Source organism: Elephantulus edwardii, unplaced genomic scaffold, assembly GCF_000299155.1.
Source record: "Elephantulus edwardii isolate Elephantulus edwardi_28Jun2011 unplaced genomic scaffold, EleEdw1.0 scaffold00167, whole genome shotgun sequence".
NCBI classification, from domain to species: domain Eukaryota; kingdom Metazoa; phylum Chordata; class Mammalia; order Macroscelidea; family Macroscelididae; genus Elephantulus; species Elephantulus edwardii.
In genome coordinates, this window is record NW_006399917.1 from 1,183,673 (window position 1) to 1,205,544 (window position 21,872).

The 21,872-nt window shown below is 44.2% G+C and overlaps 1 protein-coding gene across 1 annotated transcript in view; it reads right to left on the reverse strand.

Annotated features, from left to right (window-relative positions):
- Positions 1 to 3,085: 3,085 nt before the first annotated feature.
- The window catches only part of WDR19 (WD repeat domain 19), a 137,715-nt gene continuing 118,928 nt past the window's right edge, over positions 3,086 to 21,872 (reverse strand). Inside the window, exons 28-35 of the mRNA XM_006895406.1 lie at positions 21,185 to 21,262; positions 18,920 to 19,016; positions 16,823 to 16,947; positions 12,254 to 12,335; positions 10,087 to 10,237; positions 5,144 to 5,267; positions 4,061 to 4,137; positions 3,086 to 3,194 (exon numbers count right to left, since the gene is read on the reverse strand). Coding sequence (XP_006895468.1) covers positions 3,086 to 3,194; positions 4,061 to 4,137; positions 5,144 to 5,267; positions 10,087 to 10,237; positions 12,254 to 12,335; positions 16,823 to 16,947; positions 18,920 to 19,016; positions 21,185 to 21,262 — 843 coding nt within the window. The remainder of the gene's footprint in view (positions 3,195 to 4,060; positions 4,138 to 5,143; positions 5,268 to 10,086; positions 10,238 to 12,253; positions 12,336 to 16,822; positions 16,948 to 18,919; positions 19,017 to 21,184; positions 21,263 to 21,872) is intronic.

Here is a 21,872-nt window from a genome sequence, read left to right on the forward strand (position 1 = left end):
AGGCCTGCTATTTCAGAAGTGGGTGGCCAATCCTTCTTCCTAGTCTGTCTTAATCTGAATGTTCAGATTTAGAGGAGTATCTGACAGACAGCAATTTGTGAAGCAGTGAAAGATAAATCCCTTATTGTGGAGTTAAACATTAGTTACAGTGTTGACCCGGAATTTATCTACTTAAGTTTATTCCACCAAAATCATACTTTTTACATCAAAAGCACTACACCAAGAAAGTGGGAGGGGGGGATCTACAGAATGGAAGACACATTTTGCAAATCAATTTTTCAATGGTGGATTCGTATCTTTTTAAGGAATCCCAACTCATCAATAAAATTCAATACTTCAACAAGTGAACAGAGTACTTTACTATTTAGTTATCTGAAAAAGATATACAAATAAATGGCTTTGAAGCATATGATAAAATGTTCGCATCATTAACCACAAGGGAAATGCAAATCAACCACAATAAACCACTTCAAATTGACTAGGATGGCGATAATAAAAAAGACAGACAGTGATTAGGTATTACTGTCATGACATGAGTCCAGAACAAAAGCTGCGTAGTGGAGTGGACCTGGGAGGAAGGACTGTATAACAATGAAATAATTTTTTTCTGGGGGTGGGGCGGGTGGGCAAGGAGAATAAAGTTCAACAATGAATGAATGGAAATCCAAAGTCTGTAAATTTTTATTAAAATTAATAAAGGAAACTTTTTAATAAAGACTATGGACAAAGTGGAGCCTTCAAACACTGCTGGCAGGCATGTACAATGGTCCAGTTGCTGGGACAAGAGCTTTTGTTTCCAAACTAGTGAGTCTCCCTTGTAAAAGTTGTCAAATAAATACATTATTAAATGTATTTTAGAATGGATCTTGTTTTTGTTAATATGTACAGTAGAACATAAATCAATGTAAGAGTTTCTATGTGTACAAATCAGTGACATCAGTTAAATTTCTTCAAGTTGTCACCATCCTGACATTCATTTCTGAGTTTTCTGTCCCCTATTAGTGTACATAACTCGTTACTTCTTACTTGCTGCTGTCAATCTGATCCCATAGAGATATTCAAAGGGTACAGTGTCCTCTTGCTCACCTGACCCTTTAAGCATTACATAGTGCCCTTCCTTGTCCTTTACGATGGCTTGTAACTGGAAGTCATTTTTCTCGAGATTAATATTGCTACTCATACTTTTTCCCTGTGTTGCCATTTGCTCGGTGTATTTTTCCACTTTTTTTATTTTAGTCTGTATTTTCTCCTTACAGGTATATCTCTTGTAGAGAGCATATTGATGGTTTGTTGTTGCTGTTATTGAAATCCAATCTGCTACTCTTTTTCTCTTCATTAGTGCATTTAAGCCATTCCCATTCAGAGTAACTGCTGAGAGGCAGGTTTTGGTGCTATCATTTTGTCAGGTTCCTGTTTGTGCTGTTGCTGGTTACCTTGATCCATCCACTTTTCCGTGGAGTCTCACTAGGAAAAACTTCCTTTGGTATTTCTTACGACATTGGTCTTCTTTTCATACACTCCTTTAGTTTCTACTTTTCTGAGAATGTCTTGATATATCTGTCATATTTATTTTTATTTTTTTTTATTATTTTGTGTGTGTGTATACTGTCAAATCAGATTTGACTGGTACAGGAGGAGATTGTTCCTCCTTCTCCAGCAAAGCATCTGGTGGATTTGAACTGCACACTCTGGGACTGCAGTGCAGCTTCTTGCCACTAGGCCACCAGAGCTCGCCTATATATCTGTCATATTTGATAGACAGTTTTGCTGGGTACAGTGTTCTTATTTGACAACTGTGTTCTGTGAGTGTTTGATAAATGTCATTCCATGGGCTTCTTGCTCGCCTGGTTACTACTAAGAAACTGGCACTTAATCTTATTTTCTCTCCTTTAAATGTTACTCTTCATTTGGGAAAAAATATATGGCAATGACATATTGTGTTAAGGACTAATATTCAGAATAATCTGGCACCTCAACCAGAACAAGGCAAGCAACCCAATCACAAAAAAATGGGCACAAAATATGAACAGACACATCACCAAATAAGAAATTCAGATGGCCCACAAACACATGAAGAAATGTTTCAAAGTCTCAGCTACCAGAGAGATGCAAATCAAAACTACTATATTATCTCACCCCAGCAACACTAGCAAAGGTCAACACAGCAGCAACTGACAGATGTTGGCAAGGTTATGGAGAGATTGGAACTCTTATTCACTGTTGGTGGAAATATAAGATAGTACAGCCACAATGGAAAGCAGTCTGGCGCTTTCTCAAAAAGTTGGAAATGGAAATACCATTTGACTCAGCTATCCCAAAACTAAGAATATAACTAAAGAAACCAGAGCCAGACCACCCATGTTTATTGTGGCTTTATTTACAATAACAAAGAGATGGAAGTAGCCCAACTGCCTGTCAACAAACGAATGGATTGAAAAACTGTGGTGGATCCATACAATGGAGTATTACACAGCACTGAAAAACAATGAATTTGTAAAACACTACATAATGTGGAAGAGTCTGGAAGACATTATGCTGAGAAATAGATCAGTCACAAAAGGACAAACACTGTATCAGACCTCTGTTAAAAAGACAGGAAGGACATGAGGAAGGGGCGAGGGGAAGAGTGGATAGCGAACACTACTGGATAGGAGAAGGGAGGATTATCTGAAAGGAATGGATGATTACACATTATGTGTACGAGAATACTAACAGTCTGGAACAGGACTGCATTACAAAGTGAATAAGGAAGGAGGAAAAACAATTGTGTATCAGTGAATCAATGAAAACCCATTCTTTGTATAAACTTTCATTAAAATCACAATTTTTAAAAAACTCAACAACTTTCTTCTTCCAAGAAGGGCAGGGGAAGGAAAGGGCACAGTGCTCAAAGCAGACACTCTTTACTAAACTCTTTGTTTTGGGATGACTTTTAGGGTGTAAGGTAAGTGGGCAGGGCGGGGTGTGTGGGCAGTGGGAGGGGTGAGGGAAGCGGGCAAGGTGTATTGTGAGGTGAGTGGATGGTGTGAGGTGAGCTGGCGGGGGAGGTGAGCGGCTGGTACGGCACTTACCTGTCTATGGTACTCTACTCCACCTCTGTTCGCAGATACTGGGTTGCATCTGAAATTTTTTTCAGTTGACTAAAGTTTAATCTTTCTGAACACATGGGACATGTGTTTTCAGCATTCAACAAGCTGTTTGGGGGGAGACATGCAGAATAAACAAGAGCTGCAATAGTCGTCCAACCTGGACTGATCTAATGTGAAAAACGTTAACTTCCTGTTCGCACCTCTAAGTGTCTGTTCATCAAGCAATTTAAGAATTAGTACTATTAAGTCTCATGTTTAAAAAGGGTAATGTTTTCACAAGTCATAGGCAGTTCTTTCAAGAAGCTGAGTTAGCAATCTTTTGGGAGTTGCTGTTTGTTTTTAGGCGCTGTCAAGCAGAGACCAATTCATAATCGACTCTCTTGGGCTTTTCAGAGGCCCTGAGTCATGTGGGAAGGGACTGCCCCACCTTTCTGCCTCAGAGCAGCTGTTGAAACCACATGCCTGTGTACAACTCCTCACCATCATAGCCCCCTTGTTAGGAGTACTGTTGTTATTGTTAGGGGCCACTGAGTCGAGTATGACTCATTGTGGCCCTGTGAACAAAAGATCTGAACCCAGTCCTGTCCTGCGCCATCCTCACACTTCCTGACACTCAAGAGCCCATTGCAGCAGTCGCTGTGTCAATCCATTTGGTTGAGAGTCTTCCTCTCCTTCGTCCATCCTCCACCCTTCCCAGTATCATGTCCTTCTCCAAGGAATAGCCCCTCTTAGCAACATGTCCAAAGTATGTGAGGCGAAGCCTCATCATCCTTGCCTCCAAAGAGCACTGCAGCCACACCTTCTCCAGACATATCTGTTTGTTCCCTTGGCCGTCTATGGGGTGTGCAGTGCTCTTACTCTGCTCCCTCCCCTCTACCCTCCCCGCTTATACTCCTAATTCCAAACTGAAAGAGCAGTTGAATGTAAAGCCTATTTTCTGATGTGTCTGGAATTAAGTGAAATGAACTTACAGCTTCAATTCTGAGTACAGAGCAGGGAAGTCACAATGCGGACACACTGTCCAGTCATCTCTCACCATATGTCGACCCTGAAAACAGGACATTGAAGGTAAAATTCAACTTTATTTTTTAAAATTCTCACCATTATCCAATTATAATAAGCAGCCCAAGTTTAAAGCTGGACCTCTTCATTACCAAATTATTGACACTTCGTGCATGTAAGTGGGTCATCGACTGGAAATCGAGGCTGACAGCCAGATTTCATCAGATCTGGGCAAATAAAAGAATAATTTTCACTTTCTGGATGTTGTTGTTAGGTGTCAATGAGCCGAGCATGACTCATAGCGACCCTATGGAAAAAGATCTGAGCCCTGTTCTAGCCTGTGCCGTCCTCACACTTCCTGACACACAAGAGCTCACTGAAGCAGTCACCATGTCAGTCCACCTGGTTGAAGGTCTTCCTCTCCTTTGCTGACCATTCACCGTTCCCAGCATCATGTCCCTCTCCAAGGAACAGCCCCTCCTAGCAACATGCCCAGCTTTCCGGATACTTCTGTCTAAATTGATTTTCTTTTAAAATAAAGCTTCTATCAATGCATGAAGTAACAAATAACCCAATATTTAAAAGTTTTACAATAATAGGCCTTGTTGTTGTTTGTTGTTAGGTGCTGTTGAGTTGTAGACGACTCATAGCGACCCTATGAACGAAACACCTGAGCACTGTTCATAATTAATAGCTATCACGCATTATCGTTGGGTTTCATAAATGCCATCAATCAAGCTGTGTTTCGGTAAGGCAGGAACCATTATCCTCATTTTATGCGTGGACAAAGGAAGGTAAAGTAAATTAGCTGCACCCGGTTATATAGTCAGTCAGTGGCACAAAGAGTTGGAGTCCAGGACCACCTGGTCAAGCCCACCCTGAAGTACCACCTTGATTATCATTAGCTTTGAAGGCACTTTGTTGACCAAGAAGTTATGTACTAAATGTTGTGGGAAATTTGAGGGATCCTATTATTTCAGAGGAGAAGAAACAAAGATTTCAACAGGCTCTGGTTATGCAAAGCCAGAAAGGGGCATTCTGAAGGTACTCACTGTTGCAATGCAATACGGGATGTTATTTTTACATCCTGGGCAGATGAGTTCACACTCTGGGAGGAGAAATTCACAGTATGGGCATGGAGTCGTGGCCTCTTCCGTCTCGGATGTGTCAGGTCTCCTGTGGAGGAAGCACACGTCTTTAAAACAGCGATGTTTATTTCATGTTAACAGACAGCAGATGAGAAGTTCTGAGAGTCAGTAACATGTAACACACCTCAACTCAAGACAAGATCCTTCCCACCTCACCCGTGGGCCCTCACCGCTGGGCTCCAGCAACAGGGCAGAGGCAGGATAACTAGAATGTTACCTTTGGGACTTGGGGGAGTTCACAGGCAGAGCACATTAACTGCCAGAGCACGTGTGTGTGGGTCTTGCTGTCTCCTCTCTTCCCGTGTCACTCAAGTAGTGAACTTGACCTTTCTCCGCTCCCTCTCCTCTTGTGTAACAGAAGTGGCAAAGGGCTAGGAAGTGCTGCTCTCTCAATGGCTGCATACCCTCCCATGTCATTGTCCACCTACAATACCTCACACAGCACGGCTTCCTGTGACACTAGAAATGCTCGAATTCTCTGCTGCTCAAGTCACTGCCCGCTAGCCACATGCAACTTTTGAGCACTTGCTGTTGTTGCTCTTAAGTGCCACTGAGTCGAATACTGCTCATAGCGGTCCTATGAACAAGAGATCTGAACCCTACCGCATCCTGTGCCGTCCTCATCATCTTGGACACACTTGAACCCACTGCTGCAGTCACTGTGTCAATACATCTCATTTAAGGTCTTCCCCTCTTTTGCTGACTCCACCTTTCACAGCATGATGTCCCTTTCCACGGCACAGCCTCTCCTAGCAACATGCCCAAAGTATGAGAGATGAAGCTCCCCCATCCTTGCTTCCAAGAAGCACTCTGGCTGCACTTTTTCCCAAGACATATCTGTTTGTTCTTTTGGCCATCCTTGGGAGAGTCAGTGCTCTTCTCCAACACTGCAGCTCCAAGGCATCGATCCTTCTCTGTCAGCCTTATTCATTGTCCAGCTCTCAGGTGTATAACAAGTGACTTAAAAAGCTATGGCCTCTACAACCAGGAGAGGATAAAATAGATTAATGGGACCTTATCAGACTTAAATCCCTATGCACATCCAAAAACTTCTCCAACAGGGTAAAAACAGAAGCCACAGATTGGGAAAAAATGTTTGGTAATGACATGTCTGACAAGGGACTTATATCTAGAATTTATAAAATACTCGAGCACCAGAACAAGATAAAGGTAAGCAACCCAACTGAAAAATGGGCACAGGATATGAACATATACTTCACCAAAGAAGACATTCAGATGGCCAGCATGTACATGAAGAAATGTTCAAAATCCCTACCTCTAAGAGATGCAACTCAAAACAACTATGAGATACCATCTCACCCCCAAGAAATGTTCAAAATCCCTACCTCTAAGAGATGCAACTCAAAACAACTATGAGATACCATCTCACCCCCATAAGAATAGCAAAATTTAACAGAACAGCAAACATCAAATGCTAGTGAGGTTGTGCAGAAACTGGAACACTTATTCACTGTTGGTGGGAGTGTAAAATGGTACAAACACTGTGGAAGGCTGTATGGCGCTTTCTCAAAAAGTTGCAAACAGAAATACCATTTGACCCAGCAATTCCACTACTGGGAATTTACCCTAAAGAAACCATATCTGCCACTCAAGCAGATATATGTACACCCATGTTTATTGTGACTTTGTTCACAATAGCAAATACTTGGAAACAACCTAAGTGCCCATCAACAAATGAATGGATAGAGCAGCTCTGATATATTCCCACAACGGAATACGATGCAGCATTGAAAAACAAGGAACTCATGAAATATTATGCAAAATGGATGATCCTGGAAGACATTATGCTGAGTGAAATATCTCAGTCACAAAAGAACAAATACTGCATAGGGCCACTGTTGTAAAACAGGATTGATATCAGGGTTCAGGGAAGACAGAAGAGGGGAGGAATGATGTATATTGCATTGAAACGACGAGGGAGAGAACTGTTTAAAAGGGATATATGAATAGGTATTCTTGTCATTACAGAAGTCCAGAGTGAAGGCTGCATAGTGGAGTGGACTTGGGGGGGAGGAACTGCATAACAATGAAAGAGTTTTTCTTTAAAAGGAAAAGAGTAGTTGGGGTTGGGTGGGTAGGGAGAAAAGGGCAACAAGGAATGACTAGAAGTCATCCTAAGTCTCTGTAAACTTTCATTAAAATTAATAAATTTTTTTAAAAAAGCTATGGCCTAGCTAAAAGTATATCTTAGTCTTGAGACTGACACTACTGCTCCTCAGTAATTTGTAGAGGCATCTGACCGTGGACTTTCCCAATGCAATACGTCTCCTGTCTGCTGGTACCAAGGGTGTTGACTATGGATTCCAGTAAGATTAAATCATTAACAATTTCAATCTTTTCTCCAACTATTATAATGTTGCCTATTAGTGTAGTGGCAGGATTTCTGTGTTGGTCATGTTGAGCTGCAATCCATATTGAAGGGGGTAGTCTTTGATCTTCTGCAGCACGTGTTTCAGGTCCTCCTGACTTTCAGCAAGCAAGCTTGTGTCTTCTCACAGCATGGGTCGTTGAGCATTCGAGATATGGCTAATGTGCTGAGAAACTAATTTTTCAATTTTGAGCACTTTCAATTTAAATCGTCATGTGTGACTAGCAGGTACCGTACTGGCCAGCACAGCACTAGATCACTCTCTCATGCCTGACGCCAGGTCAGTGTGGTGCTAACCCATGGAAGCAAATATGCTCTCTCATTTGCTAATTACTCTCTGCACATCTGATGGCTTAGTGGGAAAGGAGCTGTGCTGCCAACCCAAAGGCACTCGGTTCAAATCCACCAGCTATCTGTGAGAAGATGAGCCATCTCCTCCTCTGTGTTTTACCGTCTCTGAAAACCTGCTGGAGGGTCAGCTATGACCTGAGAGTGTACAACAACAACAACAACTCGTCATGTTGTCACTGACCATGTTGGTGAGGAGTGTGTTGAATCAGCCTGACTAGATCTGAAGCTTACACTTCTCAGCTTTCACCTTCTCTGCTTTAACAGTTGGCCTCATGGCCAATTAACAATTAAGTGTTACTTGCTTCTGTGAGCTATCACTGGGTGCATTCTCTCCCCAGTTTGAGGTTCTGGCCAAGATTCTGGTTCACCTGGGTCCACTTGACACAATGACAGTGAATGCTGTTGCTGCTGTTAGGTGCCACTGAGTTGGTTCTGACTAAGCGATCATATGTCCAAGAGAACAAAACACTGCCTGGCCTGTGCTGTCTGTGCTCACCCTACTTTGAGGAGCTTTTAAACTCAGTTGTATTTTGAGTGCCTTCCAACCCGAGGGGCTCATCTGGTAGGTACGATGGCTGTCCGTGGGCATCTGTAGAAAAGTTTGCTCCAGGACCTCTGACCACTACTGCTGTTGTTGTGTCCCACTGAGTCGCAATCGACCCATGCTGACCCTCTGGTGAGTTTTCTGAGCCAGTTAACCTCATGGGAGGAAACTGTCCATCCTTCTCCCATGGAACAGCTGGGGTATTCGAACTGCATGTCCTCAGGACTTCAGCATAGCTTCTTACCACTAGGCTACCATAGCTCCCTACTACTAGAAAATAAAAATCCAAGGATGCCCAAGTTCCTTATATAAAATGGCCCAGTACTGCAATAGCCTTCACACACTTTAACTCACCTCTAGGTTACTTATAATATCTAGCACAACACACATGCTGTGTAAACAGCACTTTACCTTCCCTTTCACCTTTGAGGGATCGCTCTGGCCACTGAATTGCTTTTCAGAGCTCCTCCCACGAAGTGTTTCCAACCCAGGCTCAGCTGAATGCATGGATGTGGAACCTACTGGCAGGAACGGATGACTGTCTGTCAGATCATGTCTCGCTGTTATACATAAGGTTTTCAATGGCTCATTTCCTCCCCAAGTACATCACCTGGTCCTTCTTCCTAGTCCTCCTTAGTCTGGAAGCTCCCTAAACCTGCCTACTGGGGGTGGCCCTGCTAGTATTTGAGACACCATGGCACAGCGTCTGGCATCACCGCAACATGTAAGCCATCACAGTACAGCAAACTGACAGACAAGTAGGGGTTGATAATGACAGGCAGCCCAGATGTCACCAGCAAGTGGGAACAGCAAACTACTACATGATTCTGTTCCCTTTTGTAAACTAAGTGTAACTAATTTTCCAAGACCAGGCAGATGTAGGCCGCTGGCTTCTTTGAAGCAAGGACCTGCCTATATGTCCCTGGAGCTGTAAAGGGCTCAGACATGAACTTTCCACTGGCAAGGGGCTTTGTTAACACAAGTTTCTTACAATGAGATAAAGTCACCAGTTCCATTCATCCATCTGCGGCAGACAAGGCTGCCTAGTATTTTCTCTTTCTTTATCAACAACTTTGTCTTTACTCAGCAGTGTGTTCTGCAGCTACAAGTAGTGATGCAGGAGAGTGAGAGCTAAAGTCTTGGGCAAGGTGTCCACTGGGATAACAAAGCAGAGCCCTTTTTGATCTTTTTTCTCTTCTTCCTGCCTGGGATGGAGACGTGATGTCTGTACTTGAGCAGCTATCTTGCAATCATGAGTTAGAAACCCATAAACTAGGGCATCCTAAGCTGGTGGCAGCAGGATGCAGCTGTATTGGCCCTGGGATTCAAAGCCTTGTAGGAACAAGGATATTATTTAAACCATTGATTTGGGCTTTCTGGGATCTGTCACATAATAAAGAAAAAAAAAATCCTAATTACTACCTACCTACGTGTCAGAATCACTGGCTGACAGTAAGCTTTTGTAAAATCCTCTTTCTTATTAGCCTACACATTGACAGTCCCATTTTCGAAGCCCCGCCTGTGAAATGGGATCAGATGGTAGAAGCCGTTTCCCCTGCCCACCTGACCATTGCCTCGATCTTCTTTTTGTACTTGGCATCTATTTTGTTGCGGTACTCGGGCCGCATCAGCATAGCCGCGAAGCTGAAAGCCGAGTTCTTCAGGCCCGCTCTGTGACACTCGATCACAGTTGATGTCAGGATTGGCACGATGTCTGCAACACAAATGGGAGAGTTGAAAGAGCAGGATGCCTCCCCTCTTCAGGGGTGCCGGCGAGACACACACCGTGACGCAATATGGAAACAAGGGCAAATGTGGCCTCTGCTTTTCCTCACAAAGAACCAGAAACAAATAGTTCAGTGGGAAAAGGGAACCACAGAAGCACCAGGCCAAACCACTCATCAAAACGTCTTTCCTTTGCTCACGCCGGGCCTTGTCCCATGGTAACAGATCTGCACACCTCTGAGGGCCATTCTGCATCTGCCAGGACAGCGGATGAAAAGGGCAAGGGGAGATGAATGGTGTATGCCGGCCCGGCAGGCAGCTAATTATTTCTTCAGTGCAGAGAGATACCCAGAAGATGAATTACTGACCTGAAGAACATGACCTTTTCCACAACACTCTTATCACAAATTGCCACACTGCTTTCTACAAAGTTCCATTTTTAGCCCAGCCTGTAGACCTGGGTGTGCTTTCCTGACAGTGCCCTTAGCTGGCAAGGGACACAATTATTTTAAAGGTATATTTATGAAAAGAAAAGAAAAAGAAATCACGGCACAAAGGTTGGCAAAAGATGACTCACTGACCAAACCCAGTTCTGTGGCTATTTTTCTCCGGCCCATGCTTTTAAAATGGTACCAAAAAAAAAAAAAAAAATCAAAACAAGACAAGCACAATATTTTATGACATCTGAAAGTTATATGCAATTCACATTTCAGTGTCCACAGCTAAAGTGCCATTGTAGTCCAGAAAACACTCACTTGTTTATGTACCATTCACGCCACATGGCAGAGCTGAGCCTGTGACAGACACAATATGGCCCGCAAAGCCAAGGACATTTACCAGCTGGCCCTTTACTGAAAAAGTTTGGTGCCAGCTGTCATAAAATGTGGCTAAATCTATTTATTTACTGGAGAGATATTATGATAACGTTTCTAAAATAATGGAAACTTTTCCTAAGACGATATACACTGTACTAGGTAAAAATACAGACTGACTAGCTGTGACTTTGCATGAGCATTCCTTTGTTTCTGTTGGCCATGTTTATTTTCCAGGAAAAGAAAAACAGTACCAGCATGTGCAGAAGAGTCAGTAGGTCAGAGATTGCCATCCTTAGAAAGGCCCGCATCAAGGCTGGCTCGGGGTTGGGGGCTGGGGGCTTCCCAGCAGGCCCAGCATGGGCAGGAGTGGGCCAGAGCCCCTACACTGTGCTAATAACACAGTTCATGCTGAGCACCTGTTTCCTTGTGGGGTGTTGGTGAAGTACCATGCCCAGGGCGCACTATATGCCGAGTCCCCAAACCCGCCTGGGTACTGATTCTCTAATGAACTTCCCTTGCAAACAGCACTTCATACATGATGCCACAGCACACTGCTGGAGAGAGTGTGTCCTGCGTGGGCCGAGGACCCGCCGACAACCCTGGGAAGCCTGTGCCTGGTTTACTCCAGCCTCCGCCCGCATGCCACAATCCCTCTAACCTAATTTTGCTTTATCTGTTTTCACCATAATAAATCCGAAGTATCTGGGACAACTGTTGAGTCCTGAAAGCCCTCCTGGTGAATCACTGAAGCTGTGAGTGGTCTTAGGGACACTAGATGCACAACTCTGTGGGGCTGTGAGGACTAGCTAACTTGTGGAGAGCTCAGGATGGAGACTGGGAGAGTCAGCAACTGCTGAGTTGAAATGCTGTCTTAACACAGAGCAACAGTGGATATGGAGCTCTCAGGCAGGACTTGTTACTGCCCTTGAGTCAACTACGACTCATAGTGACCCTATTGACCAGAGCTCTGAACCCTGCCCTATCCTGAGCCACTCTCACCGCTTCTGACACACCCACCCTCATTACCCGTTATTGTGTCAAACCATCTCATCCGGGGTCTTTCTCTCTTCTCCCTTGACCCTTTCAAGCATGATATCCTTCTCCAAAGACTGGCCCTTCCTGGCTACAAGCCCAAAGCATGTGAGACGGAGTCTCCAAATCCTTGCCTCCAAGCAGCGGGCAGTACTTACGCGAGGGGAATTTGCTAATGTTGTTGGCCACGCGAATGAGCATCCGCGCTCCTTTCACATGATCGCCATTTTTAACATGAATCTGAAATAAAGACAAGAGTTTTCTATTATAGATGTTGATGAAGCCCAACTGCTCGCACACAAAAACAAAACCCAATTCAAGCTTTATCCCCACAGATAACTCCTAGGTCGTGACCAGAACTGGGTCCCCATGAGACCCCGAAGCCCTTCTTGGCTGCTTAACACATGGGATTTCTACCATGTTCCCTCTTCTTCCGTCAACTGCTGCTGCCAGTACCACAGGTTCACCACCACCCTACCCTCCTGCTTTTTGCTTTTCTTTAAACAAGAGTTCAATCCCTGACTTATTAACTATAGGTTATTCGTGTGTGTGTGTGTGTCTAATAAAGCCAAAAGGAAGCTCTGATGGCCTAATGGTAAGGAACTGTGCTGCCAATCCAAAGGCAGGCACTTCCACTCCACCAGCAGCTCCGTGGAATAAAGATGGGCAATCTCCTCCCGTGCGATTAGAAGGCCTATGAAAACCCACTGGAGGACCAGATGTCAGTCAGTTTTGACCTGACGGCACACAATAACAATAAAACCAAAACCAAACCTTCCATGCTGTCACCTGAAAGGTGAGTTAGGAGTCATTAGGAGTAAAGAGAAAGAATGAGTTGTTACAGCAACAGGGGACGACTGCCTGCTGTTACGACAATAGGGCAGTGACTGGTGGAGGGGCAGGAGACACAGCAAGAATGGCTGGGATATGAGGCAAGAAAGATGTGTGCTCAGAAGAGATGGAGACGGAGGGAGGGTCAGCAGGACTGGGCAGGAGAGCCTCTGTGGTCACCCAGGTGTGAGACGGGGTGGTGGACAAAGGCACGGGGGTGTGCATGGGAAGAAGCCGGCAAATGCAGAGTTAGACTTCTTATCAGTGGTGAGTCCAGAGAACTCCACGTTTCAAGCTTGAGCACATGGATCATGGTGTAACTTACGGAGCTCAGCAACATAATTAATCACATTGAAAAGGAGAAGGTATTGCCCCTGCCCAGCCATCCACACCTCGAGGATGCCCTTTGGCCAAAGCTGTTCTTTTCACTGGGTGGATGAAGCATCGTGTAAAGCTAAGTTTCCCTGCACTGAATGACTCTTCCTTCAGTCCTCTGTGCCCGAGATGCCCTTGACACTGTTGCATCAATGTGTTCTTACTTGATAGGGTCTGATAGTTTCCCTTTTGATATCCCAAACACTTGACATATTAGAAAACATCAGAAATGTGTTTGAGAAATTAGCTAACAATGTGACACTGAGTTGAAACACATTCATATCAGAGCCTATAAATCTCATAGGAGGAGTATGCCCATTTTATGCTCAAGAAGCAGCTGGTGGATTTGAACTACATGCCTCTGAGTTGGCTGTGAAACTGCTTACCCAAGACTACCAGAGCTTCCTTCAGAAATCAGAGCAGAGAAGACAGCCACAAGGGTGCTCTTCTGGAGGAGGAAGAGGAGCCTGGACCAAGAGAAGCTCCAGCTGAGTCATGGTGGTCAGGGAACATGAAAAAGACCAAAGGGCATCCCTGTGACCTTATGGGTAGAAAGCCCTACTCCCTGAGGGAGGGCGTTGTGTAGGAGTCTTTTTTTCCTCGTCTTCCACTAAAATGTTCCTACCCCTCTACCAACCTCAGAGGCTTCAATGTACAGGTCTCTGCACCCCAGGACATTTGCACACCCACTTGTCTCTGATGCTGGGATAGACCTCCCTCCTCCCTCTTTCTACCATTGAAGGACTACAGGAGGGAGAGGTCTCCTAGATGATCTGCAGGGCAGTGGACTCCTGAGCACGGAAAGATGGAATTTTAAAAGCATTTTCCACATAATCAATGTACTAGATTTGTGTATATTTTATGTACTGTTGAGGTGTCTGTGATTCATAGCGACCCTAAATACAATAGCCCTAAACCCTGCTCTATCCTGAGCCAGTCTCACTGACTCCAATACACCTAATCCCATCACCCCAGTTACTGTATCAGTCCATCTCCCGCGCGGTCCCTCCACCCTTCCATGCATGATGACCTCCTCCAAGGACTGGGCCGTCCTGGTCATGTGCCCTAAGTATGTGAGAGCTTCAAAATCTTTGCTTCTAAGGAGAAAACTGGTTTCACCCTCTCCAAGACAGACCCATTTGTTCTCCTGGCTGTCCATGGTATGTTTAATACTCATCTCCTGCACCACAACTCAAAGGCATCAATTATTCTTCTGTCAGCCCTAGTCATTATCCGGCTCTCCGATGCATAGCACATAGTTGGGAAGATGATGGCCTGGACCAGGTGCACCTTAGTCTCTAGGCTGACTTCACATTGCTCCTCAGCAAACTACAGAGGATCCTAACAACAGATTTCTCCAGTGCAAATTCATCTTTTGATTTCCTGACTGCTGGTGCCAAGAGTGTTCATTGTGGAGTCGAATAAGCGGAAGTTGTTAACAACGTCAACCTCTTCTCCATCTATCATGGTGCTGCCAAATGGCCCATAACCCATGTCTATAGCTATTTACATTTAAATTAAGGTTACAAAACACTAGGGTATAGATGGGGGGTACGGTGTTAATCAAAGGGTTGGACAATTTGATGGGTGGGTGGGGTGAAGGAAATGGGAAGGATCTTTTGTGAAAAACAATGTATTCAAACTTTGTAAATAAATCATAATAAAATTTAAAAAAATTAAAAAGATTGCAGAACACTAGAAATTTACTATCTCAGTTCCCCTAGTTAACTGTCTGTCAGTGCTCAGAAGTGTGACTATTTGGGGGTGCAGGTCAAGAAACAGGGAGCGTTACAGGACAGCGCTGATGTCGATGATAATTAAGATCTAAATAATTCAGAAAAGGGCCACTCTATCTAGCTACTTTAAATATTGATTAGGCTCTTATGGACTTGCCTGGGAACCAATTGAATATTAATATAAGGTGATTTACTTTGACACAGATACAACTTGGGGGAGATATTGAAGTTGGGTTCCAGGTGTATCTCTGTGTGTGTTCATGTGCACGTATAGGCAGCCCATGGGTTATGAACGTCCCTAAACTTAAAGACAAATAGTATTTGTCCCTTAATGTTGTGTCGTGTGCCTTCACTTGGAAATGACTGAACCAGCCCCAGCTCACACAAATTGTTCACAATCACCTTCACTTACTGCACCTATAGCTTTTAAATCAATGACAAGGTGTTTTGCCTTTTCTTCTACTAATCAAATTCACTGCTTGTAAATTGATCCAACTCACAGAAATGTGACAGGAATGAGCTGAAGTGCTCCACAACGTTTCCAAGGCTGTAAGTCTGTACATAAGCCAACTGCCGCATCATTCTCCTGTAGGGTGACCGGTGGGTTCACATGGAAACCTTTCAGTTAGTGATCTAATCCTTAATTTGCTTAGTTCACCACCAGGACTCCTCTGCACTCAAGTAAGGAAGGGTAACTATTAGAAGCAGGAGTGGCATCCACTTCCTAAATAACATGCCTCTGGAAACCCTATGAACTTTGATAAATGTCGGTAGCTGTACAGGGGCTTCAGGCCTTTTGTTCATAGGGTCGTTACGAGTCATGCTCGACTAGAAGGCAATCAGCAACAACAACAACAACGTAACTAAGAACAGACTTAATAAAAAATCAGATTTGAAGACACACTTAGGAACAGATCTTGTTTGTTATCTGAGGCCTGCACACACACACACACACACACACACACACACACACTGATGTATCACACACACATGCACACATATAATATGTACTTAAATTATATGTATACCACTACATGATTATTGTATGCTCTATTTTGTGTCAGTTAAGAGTCTATGAAAAGAGACAAGGAATATATATACATTTATAGAAGCATAGAAAACATATACAACATAGTGTTAACAACTGTTATAACTGGGTGATGGACTTAAACGATGAATCAGATTTTTCATTTTGCTTCTCCACATTCTCTAAATTACCTCTGTGAAAGCATGTTTACTTCATAATCAGAAGAACAGCAAACGGTATTCACGTGGATGAGGACCCGCTGCAGTGGCGCTGATGCTCACGGCCAGGGGTGCTCAGCACTGAGCAGAACTGCCCCATCGGGCCCCGTGGCTCTACGTCAATGGGAGCCATGTGCCCTATGTTTTTTGAACCACAGACCTGTGGGTTAGCAGCCTGACACCTAACCCACAGCATCACCAGGAAAACTGCCATAAAAGCTACTACCTTAGGAGTAAAGAACTAACAAGCTCCAGACAAGTAAAGCTGTTTTAAGTAAACAAGAATTTCTGACAAGTAATAATACATCATGTGATTAAAAAAACCCTGAAGTAATATTAAAAACACACACTGAGAAGATACATCCTTCCTCTCGTTCTACCTCTGCTGGGGCTTGGCGTCATGCCTCCCCGGCCTTAGCCCTCGTTCCCTTCTGGAAACCATTTCTGTTTGATGCTTGAATAGGTTTCCAACATGGAGAAGACCATTCTGGAAGGAAAGACCCCAGGTGGGGTAGGTCCCAGGTCAGCTCAGAGCCTCACCTTCACCAGCACGTAACTGTGCAGAATCATGAGGTTCGTGGCCATCTCGGAGGGGATCTTGATTTTCTGGGACTTCAGCTCTGCATACATGCTAAAGAGAACGTCATGGGCGTTCCGATAGTTTCCTGGGGAAAAAAGGTGGTAAAGGTACATTAGTACCAAGTGAGAAAATGGAGTACTCTCTGGGGACCTTCATTTCCTTGGTGGGTTTTGTCAGTGACATTATTTGCAATGTCTTAATGGTTTCTTATAGTAATTGAGGATCCCCTCACTCATCCAGTCACTTGGGGAAAAACGTGATGTCACCTCAGCCGTTTCATTCTTACTCAGAACACCCACCTGGCCCCAGAGTCACCACGTCCTCTGAGCCAACCTTCAGAAGCTGTCACTTCCAGCCTCGCACCCCTGTGCCCGCTTTTCACGCTCCCTATCAGTTCTCTCTTAGTGATGTACTAATCAGGATTACCAGAACATCACCTGCCTCTCCCGATGCCCTAATCTTTTCAAATCCTCAAGCTGTCGGTCATATTCTCACATGAAACCTTTCTCAACCCTCCCCAAGGCCTTAAGGCTCAGAAGCAAAGGCCTAAGCTGATTACCTGCGGCCCCAGGACCTGCCTCTGCTTACCACTGCACCTTATCTTTGCCTCCACACATTCTAGTCCTGCAGAACACGTGCACGCCGGTCCCTCATGCCTCACTGCTCCGCTCCCCTCCTCATCTCCTGTTAGCACGTCCTTTCAAAACTCGGCCGAAGCTTTTGCTTCTCCTCTAATCTCTACCCTCCAGCTCCTTTTACCCCCAAACTTTAGGCTGAGGTGGATCCATTTTCTACTCCCCTTCCTGCTGTTGAGTCAATTCTGACTCAGACTTCATCAATGTTAGGGTAGAACTGAGCTTCACAGAGTTTTCAGTGCCTTATGTTTTTGAAATTAGATGGCCAGGCCTTTCTTCTGAGGCAACTCTGTTGTTGTTGTTGTTGTTGAGCACCATCAAGTCAGAATTGACCCATGGCTGACACTTCAGCAAGTCTTCAGAGGCAATAAATCACATGGGGGGAGACTGCCCATCTTCCTCCTGCAGAGCATCTGGTGGAACTGAACTACATACCTCAGCGCAGGCAGCCCAATTCCTTACCACTAAGCCACAACCCCAAATCTGCAAATCCTTTGGTTGGTAGAAAGTTAACCATTTGTTCCACCCAGGGACTTCAGCACCCCTAATTTAGCATATTGCTATTTCAGCATTTATCACCCTGTACTGCAACACTGAATTTTCTTTCCTCTTTCCCACCAAGTCCCAGATCACTGAGGGCAGAACTGTGGCCCGGTCCTCTCTGCACCCTGAGCTCCAAGCACAATGTCCAAGAGCCCCTAGCTGTCAGATAAACATCTGCGAGGAAAGTGGTGGCTCAGTTCATTTTATCACGTTCAAAACTGTGTTCCACAGTCATGAACATCAAAGAGGATCCCCCTTACAACAATGAATGATGATAGCGGCATAATTAACTGACTTATTCGACAAATATTTACACGGCATATAAATGTACATCACCATTCTGGTGAGTCTATAAATAGTCTCTGATATTATAAAGAACTAGATCAATAATGTCATGAAATATCTCACACTGTCAAGTCCAAATCCAGGGGTAAGTACGTATGCTGTGGGCAGGAGAGGTCAGGAAATTACTGTCTAGGAGACAGAAACTGTGGGAGGCCTTGAAGGCACAGAAAAAACAGCATCCAAGCGAGAAAGTCCTAGTGTTATTCCATATCCCCTGGGGATGGTGAATTCCTTTACTTCTCAGGGACTGAGAGGAAGTCATGCCTCTAATTCTGAGTTTCCACAGTAAACCCAGATCAGAAACTGGCTACATCTCCTGGGCAGGGCAGAGAATGGGTGGGGGATTTGAATCTACTACCAAAATATAAATAACACAATATAACAGAATATAAATAACACAATGTAACATTCTATAGCATAAGGTAATATAATAGAACATAACATATAAATAACACAATATAACATTCTATAGCATAAAGCAATATAATGTAACATAACATATAACCTAACTTAAGGTGAAGATAAGCACCCCACCTGAAGTCTGCTCCTCTCTGGCAATGATAATGGCAGTCTGGGCGGCCTCTCGGTACTGCTTCATCGCCATGTACAAACGGAACAGATACTTGGCGTCCTGACAGATCAACAGTTAGAGAAGCATCACTTTTCATCAGCTAAAGGGGAGAAACACCTAATACCACATTTTTAACACAACAACATTTACCTGAGAGTAACTGATAATGGTTCTTTAAAAATCTCAGTGAATTATTACTTTGTTGTTGTTGTTGTTATGTGCTGTCAAGTTGCTTGCGACTCAGTGACCCTATGTACAACAGCCCTAGACCCTGCTCTATCCTGTGCCAATCTCACTGCCTCTGACACATACTTTACTTATCAAATAAATACTCAGCAGAAGATAGGCTTCTCAGTATTTGAGAAATAACAACAAGTTCAAATCCTTTCTCCTGCAGAGCAGCTGGTGGATTTGAACCCAGTGCTTTTGGACTGGCAGTGCAACTCCTTGCTGCTAAGCCATCAGAGCTTCCTTCACATCCACCCTAGTAGGAAGGTATTATTTTCCTCATTTCACCGATGAAGCAACTGAATCACAGCTGGAGAGGGGCAGAGCCAGCATGTGAACCGAGAGATTCTGGTGTCAGGGTCTGTGTTCCTAACCACTATTCTACTGAGTATCTCTCACATGCGCTGAAAAGAGAAATATATTCTCAGTAATGGACTGACTTCACAAATTCTCAAAAGAGTTAACATCTACACAGAAAAGTTTCCTTGACCTTTGGTCATTTTCCATTCCTCCTCCCACTAACTTTAGATCATTTCACATACTTGATGTTTGCTTCCAGATAACCGGAATAAATGGATATATATGGGGAGATGGTTTAGCAGAGTTCAAAGGCACCGTGACCTTTGGTAAGCCAGCTTAACCTTTCTCCATCCCAGCAGCTTTACACACAAGGAAATGGACTTTTGTGAATGGATCGTGAATATCTCCTCCATTTGTGACATTCTGTCATCACCATTTTCCCCTCAGCACCACAGTAAACAGGGATGGAAAACTGCAAGAAGACGGACTTCTTCCCTCACACTGCTTTATATACCGTGAAAAGACGCTCTTAACAATGCATTTCTGCTGCATATTTACAAAAACTCAATGCTCACACTCACTGCTGTCGAGTCAGAACTGACTCAGAGCTGAGCCTGGAGCAGGTTTCAGAGGCTGTAAATCAAATGTGAAGAGACTGCTCAGCTCACTGCTTGGAGCAGCTGGGGGAGTCAAACCTCCAGGGAGGCACTGCCTCTGGGTTAACGGCACAACTACACACACACACACACACACACACGGGAGGTGACCCGACTCACAGCTGACCATCCAGGGGCAGTCAACTGCATGGAAGGAGACTGCCCATCTTTCCCCCATGGAGAAGCTGGGGAATTTGAACCACACACCTCTGGACTGGCAGCACAATTCCTTACCCTTAAGCCACCAGAGCTCCTTAATATTTATAAAGAATTACTTTTATGCTTAATGTGATTTCACACATCTAATTTTTTTTAAGCTTATTTTTTGCTGTTGTTTATTGTGACTTCTGGAGAGCCCCCCTCTGTCATGGAGCAGAACTGCTTCACTGGGTTTTCTTGGCTACAGCCAAAGATTGTGGGTGCTGGAGACTATTACCTAGAAGAGGCTTGGCTGTTTCACAGGGATCAGTGCCAAGTACAAAGAGTGACTATATACATGTGTTGTTGTTAGGTGCCATCGAGTTGAGTACAACTCATAGTGACCCTGTGAACGAGACATATGAACCCGGTCCTATCCTGCTTTATCCTCACACTTCCTGACACATTAGAGCTCATTGCGTTGGTCACTATGTTAATCCACCTGGTCGAAGGTCTTCCTCTCCGTCACTGACCCTCCACCTTTTTGAGCATCTGTCCCTCTCCAAGGAATAGTTCCTCTTATCAACATGCCCAAAGTATGTGAGGTGAAGCCTCATCATCTTTGCTTCTAAAGAGCAATCTGGCTGCACCCTCTGCAAGACATATTTGTTTGTTCTTTTGAACATCCATGGGGTGTGCAGTGCTCTTCTCCAAGAGAAGACTATGTATAGAGTCCTCTATGAACAGTAGAGGACCATACACATAGGGGTCTGACTGGAAGAATTCTAGAGCTGCTTTCAGAGATAAAAATGTACACATCTATAATGAGAAAGCCCTAACAGGTAAAAACAGGATACAACAAATTAGCACTAACTGGGAGACCAAGGACACCAACGTGTCTAGTACCTTTGGCATGCCATCGCTCTCCCCCATCAGGTGGTCGATCAGCTGACTGGTCAGCAGCTCATCCTTGGCCTGACTGACCTGTTTCATAGGAAAGAAAACAGTCAATCAGTATCTTAAACACAGCAATAGGAAAAAGAAACCCCAAAATGCATACACATACACACACACACACACACACACACACACACACACACACACGTTGTTATGTACCATTGCATCAAAGCCGATTCGTAGCTGCGCACTGGGTTTTCAGAGGCAGAGAATCACATGAGAGGAGGCCGCTCATCTCATGGAGCAGCTGGTGGATTTGAACCATGTGTCTCTGAGTTGGCACCATAACTCTATTATTAAGCCACTAGAGTTGCATGTATATAAAAACATATATTTATACATATGTACACACACATGTGTGTGTGTACACATAGATATACTGACAGTATTGTTCCTGAAACACGGTCTAAGTGCAAGTCTTTCTTCATTCATTTGTAGAGTCTCCACTGATAAAAATTTATCTTCAGAAACTACCTGTTCTCAAGTGTTATATTGGGATGGGAGTGTCAGAGACAGTGCGATTGGCACAGGACAGAGCGGAGTTTAGGGCTGTTGTACATAGGGTCGCTATGAGTCGCAGGCGACTCGATGGCACATAACAACAACAACAACAACAGCTGGCTTTATTTCCAAGTAT